General features: G+C 37.0%; 2 protein-coding genes across 4 annotated transcripts in view; one reads left to right on the forward strand and one right to left on the reverse strand.

Annotated features, from left to right (window-relative positions):
- The first annotated feature begins 157 nt into the window (after positions 1–157).
- On the forward strand, positions 158–3,128 carry LOC110849754. The gene is made up of 6 exons (XM_022097197.2): positions 158–375; positions 447–1,101; positions 1,344–1,639; positions 1,713–1,902; positions 1,987–2,301; positions 2,365–3,128. The coding sequence occupies exons 1-6, from the start codon at positions 158–160 to the stop codon at positions 2,752–2,754; spliced, it is 2,064 nt and encodes a 687-aa protein (XP_021952889.2). The 3' UTR covers positions 2,755–3,128.
- A 1,296-nt stretch (positions 3,129–4,424) lies between these two features.
- LOC110850579 (receptor-type tyrosine-protein phosphatase F) overlaps positions 4,425–19,392 on the reverse strand; it is a 90,212-nt gene continuing 75,244 nt past the window's right edge. For 2 of the 3 annotated variants that reach the window (XM_035851771.1, XM_022098013.2), the window contains exons 2-8: positions 8,485–8,673; positions 7,923–8,417; positions 7,179–7,570; positions 6,755–6,944; positions 6,479–6,517; positions 5,783–6,027; positions 4,425–5,703 (exon numbers count right to left, since the gene is read on the reverse strand). In XM_035851771.1, coding sequence (XP_035707664.1) covers positions 5,942–6,027; positions 6,479–6,517; positions 6,755–6,944; positions 7,179–7,570; positions 7,923–8,417; positions 8,485–8,673 — 1,391 coding nt within the window. In that variant the 3' untranslated portion in view covers positions 4,425–5,703; positions 5,783–5,941. The remainder of the gene's footprint in view (positions 5,704–5,782; positions 6,028–6,478; positions 6,518–6,754; positions 6,945–7,178; positions 7,571–7,922; positions 8,418–8,484; positions 8,674–19,392) is intronic. The other variant, XM_022098014.2, reaches the window with a different exon arrangement.

Consider the following 19,392-nt stretch of genomic DNA (forward strand, 5'->3'; position numbering starts at 1 on the left):
GATATGATAGGAACAGCTTATGGTGCATTTCCAGCACATCCAAGAGTATACATACATACATAATATGCATCCTAACGTTTCAATTCTATCAAAAACGTTATTGGCCAATTATTAAACCACACAAATATTGGCAACACATTGGAAGGTTACAAAACAAATGAGTGCAAAAAGTGCAGATAACGGGTTTCACTCTCCACTCTCCATGCAATTCGCAAATTGCGAATCCCGAGTTTCGCCTTCGCATAGTGGAACGATTCATAATAATAATGCCACGAAACGTTGCAATGCCAAATTCCAGCTGAATGAAAAGCACATTCTGTCCATTCACTCATTATTAATTCATTCAACAAGTAAAACTCATTGCTTACCAAGAAGGTATTTATATTTTGGTCGCAATACGTAAATTTACTAAAAAAAAACTAATAATTCCTACATGTCACTTTCAGAATGTCGTATAAAAAGTCGGTGATTGAAGGATTTGCAAACCTCAACTTGTCCCAGAATGACAATGACGAGGACGACGATTTGGTGGCTTTATGCAGGAAAAAGATACAAAATTCCGAATTCTTTCCAAAATGGGTATCTCTCCTTGGCAATAAACTCCCCACAGAGTCCACCTACTTGCCAATCTACTCCACCATCTCGACAAAACTTGACGACTTTGAAACTGAACGAAAGGCCGACACGGCAAAAGAAGTGAGACATAATGCCGTCGAAATATTGGCAGATTCTTGCACTCTCACCTTTGTCGCTGTAGAATTGCAAAAGGAAAACGTTAACCAACTCGTGTACGACTTGGAGGATAAGGTTGACCAATATTTGCTGGAAGAAGGTTACATCGACACTGAATATCATACCGGTTTCATCTATATTTTGAGACTGTTGAAAGCCTTCGTCGCCTTGAGAGAGATTAAGACTGGAAAAGACTCGGGCGACATTAATCCCGAGTTTAGAAAATGGATGGAGGATGGGTTAGATAAGAAGTATGGGTTTGATAAGTTGTCGAAAAAGGGAAAAGCGGCGGTTTATTGTGTCAAGCAAACTTTTATGGGGGATGTGGATCGGAGTGCGTACGATGTGCAGATAAGCGTTTTGGAAGAGGTATAAATATTTATGTTGACGTATGTATGTAATTCGCTCGGATATTTGTAACCTAGCAGTAACATAGAAATATAAGTGTTTTTTTAAAATGTATTTGCAAATTTATTTTGCAAATGTTGCCGATTTGTAAGATATTTTGGTTTATAATCGTTGTAAGGGTTACGAGATTGGGTTGCAAATATCCGAGTGAATTTCTCAACGATTGTCCATAATTAACTAAAACTAAACCGTTTCACTCTCAGATGACCCAGCTTGACCCCGACCAGTACCTCTGGCATCTTGAGCTGCACTACATTCTCAAGTATAAACGTCGTACTTCCGGCGTTCGAGATGATCCACCGTCCGATCGAGAAACTCGATGCATTCTGCATGCCGTGAAACTATCGGAGAATAAAAATCCTGCCGTGGTAGTGGCAAAATGTGCTTGTTTTGCTGCAAAAGTGAGAGCTACGAGGGGCAAGGGACCGTTTAATTTTGGGGATGGGTACGACTATGAAACTGCCAAGGAGGTAGTTTCGCATTTGAAGGACGAGTGCAGGCAAGCTAATAAAATATTAAATGTTTAGATAAATTTAAAATGCAAAAATTTAATATGAACTTTTTGCATGCAGGGCTGCATTGGTGTTAGATCCCATCTCGACCAAAGTAAATATCACAATCGCCGAAATATTTTCCGTCGTTTTACTTCCCCCATATTTAAGGGATGTCGGCTTCGCTAAGGAATGTATCGAGCGATCACTTGTGTACCATCCTAATTCCAGTAAGGCCAACACCAGGATGGGAGTTCACTACTTGACTGAGGTACTTATGTACATATGCAAGTGTTAAATAATTTGATAATTATGTCTTAAATTTCAAAGTATAAATATAATTTGATTTGTTCAGGAGAAAAATGCAGAAGAAGCACAGAAATATTTTGAAAAGGCGCTGTCGGCAGATAAAAGAAATTTTCCAGCAATCATGCTCCTTCTTCAAACCTGCATGGCGAATCCAGCCAAGAATAAAGACTTCATTGTGGAAACGATCCAAAAGGAATTGTCCGGAGAAGATGGGAGCCGTTGGGGGAGTGATAAAATGGCTACGCTGTTAATGCAGAAGGCCTTCCTTCAAATAATGATGGAAGATGAGGCGACATTAGTCCTTCAATCTTTCACAGAAGCACTAGAATATTACGAGGAATCCGTAAAATTCGGATTGGAGGTGTGATTTTTGCATAACTTTCAATGTAGCAATTCAATCTAAATAATAATAATATTGTTGTAGAAATTGCCTTACTTCATAAACCGGTATGGTTGGAAACACGTGAAACTGGAGTATTCTGAAATCCTTGAGATTTTAAATTCAGTTGAAGGTCTGAGTCGTAGGGAGGAAGGATTTCGAGGAAAATTGGTAATTTTGGTTCAATCTGTGTGGGATAAAAATATGGAGGATGAAGAGAAGCGTCGGCTCAACAGGGAGGCTACACGGGGACGAGGGGGTTACCGAGGGGGAAGTTCGGATTTTAATGCATCATCTTTCTCTCGTGGAGGCAATTATTGTGGTCGTGGTCGTGGAGCGAGGGGTGGAGAGGGTGCAGATGGTAGACCGTCAAGGGGTGGATTTAGCAGAGGAAGAGTGTCTAACTCTTCTAGCGGGGAAGGAAATTGGAGATAGCAATCGCGAGACATTGTATTCTGTAATAATTGATATCATTGAATAAGCAACTATGCTAATAAAATAATAATGTAACAAAAATCAAATAATTTTATATTTTGGAGAAGCAATTTAATTTTTGGTTTTTAATCCTGTATTGTTCCACTTTGTTGTTCCATTTGTTAATAATTTTCATGAAAAGTTCTTCCATCAATAAGTTCCTCTATTTCTCTTATCATGCGCTTACATATGTTAAGTATGGTTATATGTAAAACTATCTATATATGCAAAGACTACCTAGTTGGACTTAAACTCATTATTGCTATTGCAAAACCATCAAATTAGTAAATCTTTTTTCAATGAAAAATAAATCATAAACTGAAAACAAGGAGAAATTCTACGTTGATAATAAAAATGTCGTCTTATTTGATAAAATCTGCATACACATGCAACATGTGCATATATATGCATATGTATGTACATATATATGGGGATTAAATTAACGACCCCCCTAACATTATGAATTTTGCCCCCTAAATTGTGCAAATTAACCCCCATTGATTTTTGCCCCCACGTAATTCTTTTTTTACCCCCTAAATATCAAACGAATCCCCCTAATAAAATGACCGGATAAATACAGACAATCAAGTGCAATTACATATATTTAGATCGGACTTATCAAGTATGATTAAAATTATTTAAATATTAATCAATGAAAATGATTTGGAGCACTTTGGTGGGCTCCCTGCTTTCCTTCTTTCTCTGAGTACCTTCCTGTTTTGATTGAAACATAATAATGTTCATCAGTTGTGATCTACGACCGACATATTGATCAAATGGTTACAACGCTTGCAACCAAGGAATAAAAAGTGTGTGATACGTCGAAATGACCTTTGAGGTCAAAATGGTGGTGACCGTTGAATTCGGGGTTACTGGGTTAAATTTCCCTTATTGACCGTACGTCAACCTTCATGTTACATTTGGTTTCCTTGCGTGACTTTTGAGGTTAAAATGAAGGTCCCGATTGATTCACCTCTATGTAATTTAACCATCACGTGACCTTTTGTGACCATTGTAATCTTCATAGGTGTGATCTAGGGTTTTAAATAAAAATAACAACCCAAAGGTTTTATTGGGTTTTTAGCAATAAATTCAACATTCGACTCAAATGGTATATGATATTATTGAATAACACCTCAGTCATTGTGGATGATAACTGATGAACAGTACCATGTTTCAATTCAAAAAACGGGCACATACTCAGAGAAAGCAGGGAAGCAGGGGCCCACCAAAGTGCTCCAAAGCCTTTTCATTGATTAATATTTAAATTATTTTGAGTATTCTTGACAAGTCCGATCTAAATATATGTAATTGCACTTGATTGTCTGTATTTATCCGGTCATTTTATTAGGGGGATTCGTTTGATATTTAGGGGGTAAAAAAAGAATTACGTGGGGGCAAAAATCAATGAGGGTTCATTTCCGCAATTTAGGGGGCAAAAACCTAAACATTAGGGGGGTCGTTAATTACATGCCATATATATGTATGAATGACCACATTAAGTATTGTTCATGCGAAAGAAATATCTATATCAATTTACCAGAAGGACTAGGAACTTTATGAAAATTTCGAATTACTATCTGCTTTGTTAGTACGTGCCTTCTAAATTTGTGTCACTCAAAAAAATTACGTACGTATCACTTAAGTCTCTTTTATTCAAGCTTTTTTCACTTTACATACAACAAAAAATCGATCTCCTGTATAAAGTCTCCACTTAAAACATCAAGTTAACTTGGACTTTCAAATATTAATTTAGAATTAAATTTCTTCGTCTTTTTAACAAAAAATTAATCTTGTTTATCTCTCTATTAATTACACTTGCTCGTATTTAACTTACTTAATGTAGTCATTTAATATACTTATATAAATCCTAAAATATTCAGACGTTGACTAATCATATTTATAGTATTATTTGTTAAGCATCATTAGCAAATTGTTGCATTTTGTGTTATTCATAAATTTATGTAACTAATGGTAATATACAATTCACCTGGCCTACATAAATACATCGCTGATCTTGGCAACAAGATTTACTTATTTATTTAGCGAACTAACTTATCAAAGTAATTTTCTTCGTTGAAACGTAGGGAAGAGTAGATTATTAATCTGGTTTATGATTACATACTTAATTTGATGGAGGCATAGGTCGACTTTTACTAGTATGGCTGATTCATGATAAGTAGATTTATCCAAATATGTAATTATGCAGAGGCAGGCCATGTCGGGAAGGCGTTTGAGTCAAATTGACATTTTTGTTAAATTTTGGATAATTTTGGTTAGGATTCGTTACGTAAATTTCTAAAAAGAATCTTGAAATCACAAAAGATATTCTACAAAATTTCTATACTTTACATGACCACAAATCCTGAAATTCCTACAAATTGATAGCATTTTTTATAAATTCAAATTTTACCTGAAATTATAAATATTCGCATAAGTAGCTATAATGTACACTGATAAATTTGTATATTTAAGTAATTAGATAGTAATGATCCGGAAATTCCTTGATTTTCTTGGAATTAAGAAATGATCAATTAAAAAAAACTTTTGAAATGTATGTATTGTTTTACTTTACATTGGATAATTAACATATGCAGATATTTACTTAATCACTAAATTACGTATTTGTTGTCTTAATTACATACGCTAAGCTTAAAGTACCAATCTAAGTAATTATTAATTTTATGATACATTTGTAACCTCTCGATACTTTTACACCTAGTTTATTAAACTCCTCAAATTTGTGTAGGTTCTACAAAAATTAAATAAACTTTGTTAAATAATAAAGGACTATTTCAAAAAATTGATACATTAATGAATAAACCGGCAGAGTTTTTGGAAGCTGGGTCAGACTGAAGATAACTTATCATCGTTAATGATAAGTTGATGAGGTTGTTCAGTTGGGTAACTCTACATGAGAAAAAAAGCATATTAATAAATTAATTCGTCAATTAAAAACGGTTTAAAAATTTATTTTGTTGCGACTAACCATTCCATCGGGAAAGTTGTGGACTATATTTTGGTTAAAAGTATCGTAAATATGTACATATACATCTCTATGAAGAAAAGGGGAGAGAAGTCGGATACAAGATGATGAATATTTATTTGGTTGGGGGGCAAAAAGGGGGTAATTAATTCTAGTAGAAGACTATTGCCACCTGACCATGGGTAGAATTAAGGCAGCCATCAAGGCCAGGTGAGACGACGACGATGTCCATGTCGAGCCAGAGGCATCTGAGGAAAGTAAAAACGAGATTATGAAATTGGTAAGATTTTTGTAAACAAAATTTGAAGTCAAGACAAATTCGACGAAACAAACGGGCAGACAAATTTAAAAAAGTAGCTACAAACATACATAATCACATGCCATTCAATTAATTAATGTGTAAATATCATGCTACAAATAATATTAAGCGATGTACATACTTGCAAATATTGCAGTTAGTCAGGTCAAGTGTTATAAGTATTTACCATGGAAAAGTCAAGTCAGTTAGGTGGTAAATTTTGTATAAAATTAAAAGTATGTAACAGGCAAATGGTTGCAATTAAATTAATAAAACGTTAACTGAATAAATTGTTAAAAGGTTGCATTCCATGCTAAACAAATAAGAATTTGAAACAAGTACATATTATTTTTTTCTACAATAATGTAATTAATTTTGACATCTTCTTGTTTTAACGCTACCTTTGGCATTCGCTTCCTCAGCCGAGATTGACTGAAATTCTGTCAAGTTGGTGGGACAAGTAAAATTTTAGTCACATGGTCACAATTATGTACATACATAAAATACATGAATCATTGTTTGTACAATATTTAGTCATAAATACGACATGGCATGGATTACTCCGCATACAGAAGTATTTAGTTATTTATAGCACAACAATGGACATGAATTAAAATTGACGATATACATATTCATAATTGAAATGTATGTACATATGTATTTTTCTCAAAACTTACCCCCGTTGATGTGGAAGCTGCGCACTTCGGCTGGGACGGACCAACCGTGCTCGTTATGGGCGAGGAGGGTGACCTCGTAGTCGGCCGAGGGGCCAAGTTCGCGTATCGTCTGGGTCACGGTGTACTTGTCCGATTCGGACGCGACACCGTCCGCAATGTCAACTTCAACCCACTCTGCGCCATCCTCAACCTGCATAAGAAGAGAAATATGTTACCATGACAACAATTCAATTGGATGTTTAAACTCAGGATCAGTAAAGTGTGTAAACTTGCAAAATTATTTGACAAATTATTGGCTACGAAAATTGTTCATAATTTTGAAATCGATTAAAATTTGTTACATAAGTTGCCACAGATTTTGTAAATATTTTTACAAACTTTACACAACTTTGTACGCGAAAAAAATTTATCACTATGTACACACCTTTCGCCACCTCATTTTAAACCCGTCCACCTTGCTGGCCGAATCTAGCTCCCAAATGAGGCTGTAAGAAGTGTGGTCATCACCCAACTTGTGACCCCGGAGGAGCGGCTGACTAGGGGCGCCGGAAAGTTGAATGATTTTCTCGTCTCTGCCGTAACTATTGTACGCGGCGCAGACGTAATTTCCATAATGCGACTTTGTGACCGCGTCCAGTTGTAATTTCCAAATGTGGGCGGGCCACTCGGGGTCACGAATGGGTGGCGTGATCCGCTCCCCGTCCTTGTACCAGGTCACGTTCGCCTTGGGTTCGGCGAGAACAACGCAGACGAGCTGTGCCTTCCTTCCGAGGCCGGAGTTGACAGAGGTGCGTTCAATCTGGACAACGGGGGCGTCTGGAAAAAGTGGGGAATAGTTTAAGAAAAAATTTTGATACGTAATTGCGATACCTTTGTAACCTTGTTGGAAATTTAGATCTTAAAGCAGGTAAAATTTGATTTTTGGAATTTTTAAAATTTGGTTTTTGATTAGAATTTTAATTAGAAGTCTGCAAAATGTATTTTTATAAAATTTAAATAGTTCCAAAACATCTTGTCTGCTTAAGAATTTTAAATTCAAAATTCTTGCAGAAACTTTACATTGCAAAGTTAAACCTCAAGTTGTACAAATTTTGAAGAGTAAAATTTCCTTAAAAATAAATAATTCTGAACAAATATGCAAAATATTATACGTAAATTCTCCACTCACGCATAACATGCAAATTCATCGCCGTCATAGCCGTGCCCATCGCGTTGGTCGCGTAGCACTCGTACATCCCAGCGTGATTTCGCGACAAGTAAGGAATCGTGTACCGCGCCCCCTCAAAAACGCTCTCCCCCGTCGGCAAGTTCTTTCCCTTTCGTTTCCAGTACACTTTCGGCTCCGGGTTGGCGGACGCGTTGCAGACCAAAGTGGCCGAGTCGTTCTCCTTGACCACCTTCGTGGGGTTGGTGTACACGCGGGGTTTTTCGCGCACGAGGAGCGTATGGGTCACGGTGAAGGACGTGTTGCTATTGCCGAGCTGGAGGGTGCACCGATATTCGCCGTTGTCCTTGCCGGAAACGTCATGAATTACGAGTGAATTGCCTTTGCCCCCTTGACGACCCGGCGGCCAGGAAATGTTGAACCGTTTGTCGTCCGTGGTTGTTAGTGCGTTCGAGGCGAGCAGATCGTCCCCACGTTTCCAGAAGATGACGAATTGTTCTAAAATTCAGAAAGGTTAATTAGTAACTGAATTTTAAACATTATATAAATGTCTATTTATACATACCTAAATGCTCCCCATGACAAGGAAGTTCGACTTTTGTTTCCTCATCGACTTGCAAGTTGGAGTTGACCGAGGTCGTTTTTGGTATTCCTTTGGGTGCCGAGCTGTCCGGAGAGTCGTCGTCGTCACCTTCCGTGTAGTCTTCATCCTCCGCGTATTCCTCATCCTTTTCTGCAGAGGCGGATCCACCCACTAAAAAGTACAATAAAAAATGGGATCCAATTATTATTTTTTTCATAAAAAAACACGAACCGGGAACTTATGTATTATTAGTCTTGATCTTGTTAAGAGAAAAGACATGAATGAACGGATAAGTAAAGCTCTTTGTTTGTGTTTGGGATGAAAAATGGGTTTCTCTCTTTTTTTACGAGAAAATGTAAACATTTCTGAGAGACGTCGTGGTGGTGTCGTGGCCACGTGTCGGGGGTGGCGATGTGGTCGCGTTTAGTAAAAGAATAGAAAAAGAGTGGGAGGAGAAGTAGGAAAGATGTTGTGTAAACAAAAGAACTGGGTGGACATAAATGTTGCGGTGCCGAATATCGGAAAACACTCCCACTTTATTTTACTCTTCCAAAGTTTAGATTTTATTTTGCGAGTCTCGTCCTCGTCTCATATTCGGCAAATCTTTTATGTTACGAGGAAACAATACCCATTGTTCTCGTGTTGCTGTAAAAAACACATTTCGATAATATGGTGACGACGACTTCTAGAAAAAGGGGCCGACCGAAATTTGTTTATATTGGCAAATATCCCAGAATAATGCGTACGCAAAGTAAATGTCAACCGGAAAGAAAGAACACCCAAGTCGTCAACCACTTTCTGCCAAGTTGTTGTTGATGAAATATTGAAATATGAGGAAAAAATGTATTTGCTACATTTCATTTCACTATTACGACCGGAACCAGGCAAATTTTGCGTAGCTAATTTACCTTCTTGGCACATAGAAAATGTGCGTATTAAAAGTTAAGACATGATTTTGTCTAACAAAAAAATAACTCGTTTTGCGAAATGAATTTCTCCGAGCGAGATGAAATACTAAACCCCATAAATTACGGACTTAACGAGAAAAGAGTCGTGACTTTGGAATGGGAGAGAGGGTGTGACGGACAGGATTATTGTAGCCCCATCTCCGGAAGGAAGCTGTTAATAATATTATTGCGAAAATTCAGCCTGCATTCGGCAATAAATCATAAATATGTTCAGGTAACCAACCAGGTAGGTAAGAAATTGTAGAAATCACAACTAACCAACCCATCATCACCTACCTGGGAGAAAAATAAGGTAGAAAATTGGAAGCCGTCTACTACCAGCAATATTTTTTTGTACTTATTCAATTCCAAAGATTTATTTAATATCCATAATTTTCCTTTGTGTTGAAACATGCAAAAGAAATTATTAACTTCTTCACATTTCTTGTTATTCTGCCCGGCAGCAAAATTTATTGCAATAAGAATACCTTCATATTTTATTGTGAGGGATGAGATTAATGATTCATGGATTGCACACTTGCAATTTTATCAGGTCATTGAATCATAATGGTGATCATCACATCACGCCTTCAGCCTAAAGATGCACTATGTGCTGAATTATTTAGGAGGGATAATTAGGATGAAATGCTAATTAGGTGTGGTACAGACAGATTAATAATAAGGAACACATCTTCTGCTAAATGTTTCTAGTACACGGAAGCGGCCAACCGTTTAATGACGAGCTTTTATGCGGGATCATTCTGTTTTGTCTCAATTTTTGCGGGGGCAAAAGACTGCGATTATTTTTTACGTGATGAAATTTCTTTCAAGTGGTTGTGATTTTGACACACAAAGAAATTGCCCCTGTCTCGATTTTCTCGTCAAAGTCGAGAGATTTCAAGACAACTTCATTTCAACTTTTGGTAGAACAAATTGATTGAATTTTAATTGTGACGGGTAATACGGACATAAACTGCTCTATTTATTAAAGGGAGATGCCGACGATAAGATATCTTCGAAACAAGTAGAGAATGGAGGAGAAGGATCAATTAATTTGAATCTTTTGTACAAATCTTGTCCCGACGAAGACAGAGTGGATTGTGATCTGATTAAATGGATTGTTCCCTTTTATTTGACAAAGTTTGATAGCTATCCGCCAAACCGATTAATCTCGGCGGGTGACAGGGTTAAGAGATCGTTTCGACGACTCAATTAAATTGGGGAGTTCTTTATCATAATTTGTTTCGAATTTTGGGAGTAAGGCCCAAAAATGGGAAAATTCGTTTCGATTAATTTTGCAACATTGGCTGTGAATTTATAACTAATAAACTGAACCCGTACATAGTTTTTACATAAGACAATGACGTTCCAGGTGGCGAAAAATAGTGGCAATTATAGTCACGATGAAAATGAAATATTATTGTGAACGCCTTTTTTAAATGTTTCCGTCGTGATCTCTGATTTCAAACCGTGCGTTATTATTCCATTGTTGCATCTGCCCCGAAATAAAATTGGGAACGGTGACAATGATAATGACAAAATGCCATTGTTTCCCTTCGTCCGCGTCCACCGCCCCCACGTGACAATACGATTTCATTATTCCTGATCTGGTCCATGTTCCGATGAACAAAAGTATTGTTAATGGAGATCCAGATGCGAGAGGTAATAATGCTTAATGCTTGTTAATCTTGACACATTTGCTGGTCCGTCCGAAATGCAATGCATACATATAAGGTCAGAGGAGCGATATGAATTTATAAATTCGGGCATCAACCCATACCAAATCGCCCCCGCAAGAAAATTGACAGTCGCTAATAATCAATTTCGGCAGAGAGAGAGAAAAAAATGTGGATGAATTTATTGTTTTATAACGAGCGAAACATTTCCATAATGAGATCAGAGTACGGTTCACTGATTGACATTAAGCGGCCAGGCCCTGCAAATGGGGACGGGATGTCGTGATATGTGGTTAATACTTTTGTGTGGGTGTTTGATTTTAGACATGAAAAAAGTGATGATGTTGCATCAAGAGAATGGATGCATTTAGAGTCAATCATGGAATAGGATGTAAGTAACGAAGTAACAATAATTATCTGTTTTTTCAATGTTTCATGACGATTTTGAGTGAAATATTTAGTTTGAGGAATGTGTGGAGAGATATTTAAGTGTGCCAACTTCTATAATCTCAGGCATTTCGTTACTTATTTATTAGGTAAATGTATCTATATACGTAACTAGCATTGCGTGATTTATCGAAGAAGAGTTGATATTTGTGAATGAAGAGTGAGAAAGTGCGGATAGAAGGTCAAGATCGAGATTGGCACGGTAAAATAAATATTGTTTACGCAAGATCTCTAAAGAAATATGGTTTGTTGGGAATGAAATGTTGCTCATGTGTGCCAAGCAAAAAAAACAATATATGTGGCCAATATTTGAGCTTTTAATTATCACTGATTTTTTGATTGATCTTAAAAAATTGAAACTTTAAGAAAAGCGATGTGACATATTTTCCGAGTGAAACTGAATAGTGGAAACCGATATAATTAAGGAAGGTCAAGTTGCATAAGTAGGTATTTCCCACTACTAATTCTATCAACTTGCAATGGAACACTGTCCTTGTCTAGCAGTTGGTCATTCCCATTAGGTAGAAAATGTTACAATGGACATGTGACAATTTTCACATTCAATTGATCTGTCTGGCACACACCTCCGAATCATTTCATTTCACACCCTGCATTCATTCTACTCAACAAAGGGGTCAATTGTTCATGATGCAACTGAACTGACCAGTCAATCCTTCCTCTTTATTTCACCGAATCAGTCCCAAATATCTCCAGCTGTGTACAAAATTACGTTCTCGATATATGACCCACACTTTCTCTCCTTGCATTAAAGCACATCAACTATCCCACATATATTCATGTACTAGATAAGTACACATCCCAAGTAAGTGTGCCATAATAATAATAAATCCGAGAAAAGTCAGCCCCGGCGGATGTCAAACGTCCAAACAATGGAGGCATGAAAATGATGACATCCTCTCGTCCCACAATGCCTCACCCATCCCCCGATAAATGAGTTACCTTAAATACACAAAATATAGCTACACATAAATAAATGCACCTCCTCTGACGATGATATGACGACCTGACGTGAAAGTCAGCAACATCCGGACTCCGGAATGGAAAACATGCACCGGAAAAAGCAGAAGAAGAAGCACCCATTCCATATTTCATAATAATCATTTCATCCAATTATTTTTATGTATTATCACAGCAACCAAATAAATTTTAGTGAGAAGCAGACCATACAATATCCACCATACACAGGGTCCTTTGACTGTTTCCTTGGAGGATTTCTAGACAGGGTCATGTCAGTTCAAAAATTCTCCAAATTTTTTTTTACATATTTTAAAGTTTGGGAATATGCGCTATTTTTGCTGGGAGAGTTTGGTTGTCAATAAAAATTTAATATTCTATAAACCGTCGCAAAATGATAACGATTTAATTTAATTGCAAATTAAAATAATTATAAAATAATTGAACTAGGATCGGTATCAAAAACGGTACGTAAAAATTTTTCGCATGCATTTATGACGTTTTATAGAATATTTTATTTTTCTTGACAACCAAGTTCTCCCAGCAAAAATAGTCCATATTCTCAAACATTAAAATCTACAAAAAAAATTTTGGAGAATTTTTGAACTGACATGACCCTGTCTAGAAATCCTCCAAGGAAACAGTCAAAGGACCCTGACCATACACAAATTCTGAGATTCACATGTGGTCCAATTTCCTCCCTTTAATCAAACAAGGTCTCCTCCGTCCGACCAGAAGGAGATATCGATAAGGAAATTTTAAGAAAAAAAAATGAATATCAATTTGCAAGAAATTCATAAATTCCGTTATCTTGACAACCCTTCTGAAGTGGGTGAGTTATGATTTCTGAATCGTGAGAGGAGAATTTGTCTAAAAATAATGGAAATGAATGCAAGTAGGTAAAACAAACTATTACAATTTTTAAAAGTGTAATATGTATGTATGCATTTGAATTGTACGTATACAATGGTCAACAATGCGTGCATATTATTTCAAAGTACATATGTGTACATATCACCCAGGACAATAACAATGTTACACCTGGTCGTCCCAAAATTATTACATTGTTGCTTCAGTGCGTGCGTGCCATATCATGGATTGAGATCAGGAGTACAATGTACCCTTGGCAGGCACCCTGCTTGCAGGTCCCTTCAATGAAACGTAATGAATAATAAAATTCTGGTCACGTATGAATGTATCCCTCTCAAATATTTATGTATGTATGGGCAGAGTGGGAGGATATCATTAACACGGCACAGCTTTCCTGGTCACAGTAATTATCCAAGCTGAACAACAAAATTGGGAAAATTCCGTATTTATTTCCAGGATTATATATCAACGAGAAGAACGACTTTTTGGAAATCAAATGAAGGTGTCTACGCACAAAATACTGAGAATCTAGAACTACTCACAGATTGTATGGTCACCTTGACCTGGACGGATTTATGGCAAAAAAATCACGGACAGGAAAACCTCGCATATTTTTTTAGGTGATGAATCTCCACCAACTTTTGCATGTTAGGCGATGAGACTGAATGAAAGTGAATCAGGATTTACGACTTTGGCCTGAAAACGTAGATATGTACATGCCATTCTTCGTAAAAACCGGCAAATTCCTGTCAACATCTGGTCCGGTCAGAGAGGCACACCAACAAAACGAATTTGCAATTACGAACGAACGGAAATTGTATTTTTTCCATTCTTTAGTCAAGTTCAGACCAGGACTCGCCTTGACTTTGTTTATTCGGAGAAAAGTTTATTACCATTTCGACCGAGTTTCTCGCTTTGCAGGATTCTTGGGAAGAACAGTAATGAATTACAGTGTCCAAACCAAGCAACCAACGCCCAAGACTGTGCTGCCTTTAATTGAATTGGAGATGGGCACGAGAGCGGGTGGCAATTTGTAATGCTGATTTAGAACCATTCTCATTTTGTTTATTGCTCGTAATGAAATAAAATGGGGTATGAATCCATCAAATGGAAAATGAGAGAGTAAACTTTTAGCATTATTTTGCTTCCATTTTCCCACTCATAAATAAATTGGGGTTCGGGTTACATAAACGTGTAGTCTGATCCGATTAAGGGGAGCATTTTGTAAAGGAAAGGACAAGGTCGGTTCGGCAGTAAAGAAGAATCCGGAGCAATTTATGGAAGAGAATTTTGCAGGTAAGTTAGTAAGTGGTGCTAAATTTCGACGGGTAGGAGTTGTGCTAATTTATTTTTGGTAGTAAAACTGGAATAAGTTGGGAGATCTTGGAGATGATTATTTTTGTGTTAACATGAATTCAGGACATATTAGAATTTTATTGTTTGATGTATTTCACGGCTTGCACGCACATTTTTATAAAGTGATCTTATGCAATATATTTTCTAGCTCGTGCAAAAATGCGTATCCTTACATAAACATAAATAGGATGACGACCTGAGACATAAATCAACCAAGAACTTTGGTGGCTTGGTTGCCTATGTTTTTCTGGGAACTGAGACTTCCTTATTTCCATGGCGAAAAGTTTTCTTTGAAATTTCTTCTCTTGTATGTACCAACTTTGAAGAATCCAGATTCGAATAACAATACGTACAGCCACATATCTATTTTGTTTTCAAAGTGTTTGATGTTATTCGCATCTTCGTATACGAATCAGAGTACAGATATTGGCGTTATTCTTTAGTAAATATTCTTCTCATACACAATAACCATAATATTTCCACAAAACCATCCCTGACCAGTCAACCAGAGAATAATATCCACTCCAAGAGCACAAAAAAGCAATTCTATGAGTCAAACAAGAAGCAAAATCGACTCGTCCTGAATATGAACCTTCTCGGCGAAACGACATGTTCTCTGCGCATTTCGTACACACACACATCGTCAAAAGAATTTGTGACATTGATGACGCCACGCCACATCATAAATCTGGGCATTGAGAGGAAAAGAAGAGGCAGCACGGTTGACAACCATTTGTTGAAAGTCACGTCCGTCCAAGAAATTCAATCTTTTTGATTACTTCTTAGACTGACGGAGTGGAAATTGACATAAAAATATTCACAAATAAAATCCACTTTACTAATTACACTCGTGTCGTTATTGTCCATCTCTAAGAAAACAAAACCATTTCAGGACACTGAAACTTTATTTGCAAATTGACGTCATTGTCATTCATCACTCAACCACGCGAAAAAAATGCATACATAATTAATAAAAGTGCTGATTACGAATGAGAAGAAATGTTTAATTACTTCATACAAATGTACATCTTTGATTGATTGATCGATTGATTGGAAATTGGATTTGTCCCTGCCTTGTATTTGTTTGAGAGCCACGCTTACTAATATTTTCTTCCGTCACACCCACCCCAAACTGGGCAATGATGATTCTTATTTGTAGAAAAGAAACAAACATTAAGCATTCTGGTTGCGTCCCTCATTAAGTTGTTCCCTTTCAGGGGAAAGTGCTGAGTCAGCGGAGGGAAGCAGTGTCACATTTACAGATACGTATTAAAGAAATAATGCCGAAGATTTGTTCCCGTGGCTTAAAGATGACGAATCCATGATGGCACAAATTCCACGAGTGGATTACTTATTACATCTTATCGAAAAATTCCAGTCATGGGAAAAAGATTGCTTATCACTGCGAATATGTATGTATTTAATTGGTGAATAATAATAAATCGTTTACAGACTTCTCATATTTCCAATGGGCTGATTGGATTACAAAATACTGAATAAATATGTGCATTTCAAGTAGATTACGGAGAATGAATTGAACCCGATATGCGGGTGGGTTTGAGAGTTTTGTGTATTATGACAGGATTTTAATCAAGGAATATCGTTACTCATTGGGAAGGAAGAGACCAACCCATGAATTAATCCAGTCCATAATTCTAGCAGTCATCATAATTCAAATTTGAGAATATGTACAAAGTCATGAAGTGGAATGGAAGCTGGGCAGGAAGGAAATTTCATGTTGAAGTGAAATATAGGATGATGATGAGTCAGGCTGGTTTTTGAAATTTGATACTCATCCACTTAACCGTTTGTGTGTGTGTGTACTACCCCCGTTAAAAAGTATGTACATTCAGGCACAAATTTAAAAAAAAGTGATGAGTTCATGCGTTGCGTATGTTGGTTTAAGTTTTGATGATACAATCCATTTTGTACTATTTAGGCAAGAAAATAAACGATAGAGTTACATGGAACGCATTCGAGTAGACCACCATGATTGATGCGAAGGTTTGTTGCATTTGCAAATTAGCGATATTGTATTACTGGACAAAACTCGAGCGTTTTACTTGTTTGGAAAATAGGAGGGAAACGAATTTGGTACATAAAAATTGGGTGCTTAAAAGGAGAGAGTGGATTGAATTGTGTAACTTTTGATAAAAAATTGCTTCTAAGAAAGGAGAATGATCAGCACAATGCTTTCAAGATTTCCGTCACGATGATCAGTTCTATCCAGGGTTTGTAATGCTTCTGTGAATAGTTGGGATCTGTATTGTGGATTAATTTGTGTTTAGTTGATAATAGTGCTTTATCCTTGAATTTCACCCACGCACAGTAGTTTTTTTTTTACAGATTTTTGTCCAGCTCAGTAAATATTTCAGCCTGGTAAAGGTGAAATATTTATTTATTTTAAGATTTGATAACTCGACCCACGTAGATAAGTCCTACCTTAACATCCCTTCATTAAACAAGGCATAAAATGTCGTCTCAGGTGTACATGTGACAGATAATGATAACACGACATCATCCATTCCCACCTTTCAGTCTTATCATTCAAACACCACCGATAAACCTGACCTGTCTACTAACCTGCCTCAAAGTTAGTATACATTTAAGTAGATGACAACATTCATTACATCCCGTACCTTGCGGGAGATTGTGTTTTTTAACATGTATGTATTTAGGTTGGATTCGTGACTGAGCGTCAACTTGAATTTCGACCATTGCAACTTAAACTGGTGTCTAATGTAGCAACGATACATATGACAATAGGTTTCCTCAACATCCGTACCCTATCTGGGACTAACTCTGAAGTTCGTGATGAAATGCGAGTCCAAAATGAAAGAAAAATGTCCAGCCGAATGAGGAAATCACGCACGAATACCCCGTCAACTCGTCGTGATACCTGAAGTTGTGAGATAACATCGCGACGCGTTTGCCAGCTTTTAAGAGAAATGGCTTTGTTTCTCTGTTATGTTCTATAGACTGGAAAATGGAAAGGTGAAGCTTGGGTCAGGTCGGGACGGCATTGTTGCCAACGGTGAATTGTTGTCCGGTTCCATTGTATGGATAACTTTCATTGTCGTGTCGGGACAATTCTTCCGTGTTTATTGAGAAATGAGTTTAAAGAGTAAATATGTATACATAAATAGTCGGTTTATGGGCACGCCAACGATCCGATTGGCCTGCAGCTTCTTACCTGTAACATAGAGAAAGAGAAATTTGCTTTACTATAAAATTCATCAAAATGTCCATAGTTTTTAAAAAATTTGCTAAACATTCAGAACAATAACACTGCAAAATCCAAGTCCGAGTAGAATTTGTGAAACTTCCTTGTATGTATTTCCGAAATGATTTACAAGTTTTTCACCTCCAACTCCTTCTCTTCAACAGTATTTTTAAAACTATTTATTTTGTTTACACGTCTTTTCCCCCGAGTGAGTTAAAGAATTCCAGCCCCTTCTCTAATAACTGCTGTGTGTGTACCATGGTGTGGTTAACTTTACAGTACTTATATATTTGCCTTCCTGAGACGAGGGGGAATAAGAGAGCTCTTTACTTTACGAGTCCCCCTTGACCAAAACATATCACGAGCTAAGTAAACACCACATTCAGCCAGTCATACATAATTCTTGGGGAAGATTATCTATCCTCGACTGAAATTTACTAGCACACTAGTAAGAGTCCAAAATTTGGGGCTCATATCCTTAAAATACGTATATTTACTTATGAAGCACGTGAAAAATGCACGCATTCTGTCGTTAGCCAGAAATATCTGCAATTTGCTCCCGACTAAAAGATTTGCTCGGCTATATAACAATTCCAGTCTTTTGTCATTAACAAAATTTAGCGCTATTGTTCTCCTTACAGAAAGAAAGAAATGGTTCAGCTTAGGAGTTTATGGATGGATGGCTGGTATCATTTCTTAAGTAAGTTTAGCTTTGAAGAAGAAGAAGAATTTGTTTCTGCTGCGAGACATGTTACGCTTCAAGAAGTCGAATCACATCAGTTGAAAAAAAAGTTGCTTCTTTTGCCTTTTCAATTGCCTCCAGATTTGATTTTTTTGCTCAGTCAGTCAGTTCTTCACTCAGACTGAATTGAATGAGGGAGTTGAAAAGAAATAAATGTTTATGGTCGACATTGAACTTGTAAAGAGTGAACAAGATGCAGATGCAGGGGTGTAAAAAAACTGGGATAAATTACTATTTGGGTTGACTTTGACTCTGACTTGTACATGGTAAATTATGGATGAAAATATTTAGTTCTTGTGCAGAAAAGTGAGGGTTTTCAGATGAGAAGATTGCAAATTAATGACCACCTTAATTATTAATAAAACTACAATTAATCTAAGTAGTTGGGACATTCCGCAATTAAATAAATTCCACATGTGCACTTACTTTGAAGTGATGAAATATCTACATTTTTTTCAAATTTGAGTGTGTGAAATGCTTCACCAAACCGACTGACAGACATATTTTAATACAATGAATCCTTTCTTTATTAAGGGGTGAAAGCCCTTTATAAGATCGTTATGTCCGTCTGTCTGTCCGTCCATCCGTCCGTCCGTCCGTCCGTCCGTCCGTCCGTCCGTCCGTCCGTCCGTCCGTCCGTCCGTCCGTCCGTCT

Source organism: Folsomia candida, unplaced genomic scaffold (assembly GCF_002217175.1).
Source record: "Folsomia candida strain VU population unplaced genomic scaffold, ASM221717v1 Fcan01_Sc005, whole genome shotgun sequence".
NCBI lineage: Eukaryota > Metazoa > Arthropoda > Collembola > Entomobryomorpha > Isotomidae > Folsomia > Folsomia candida.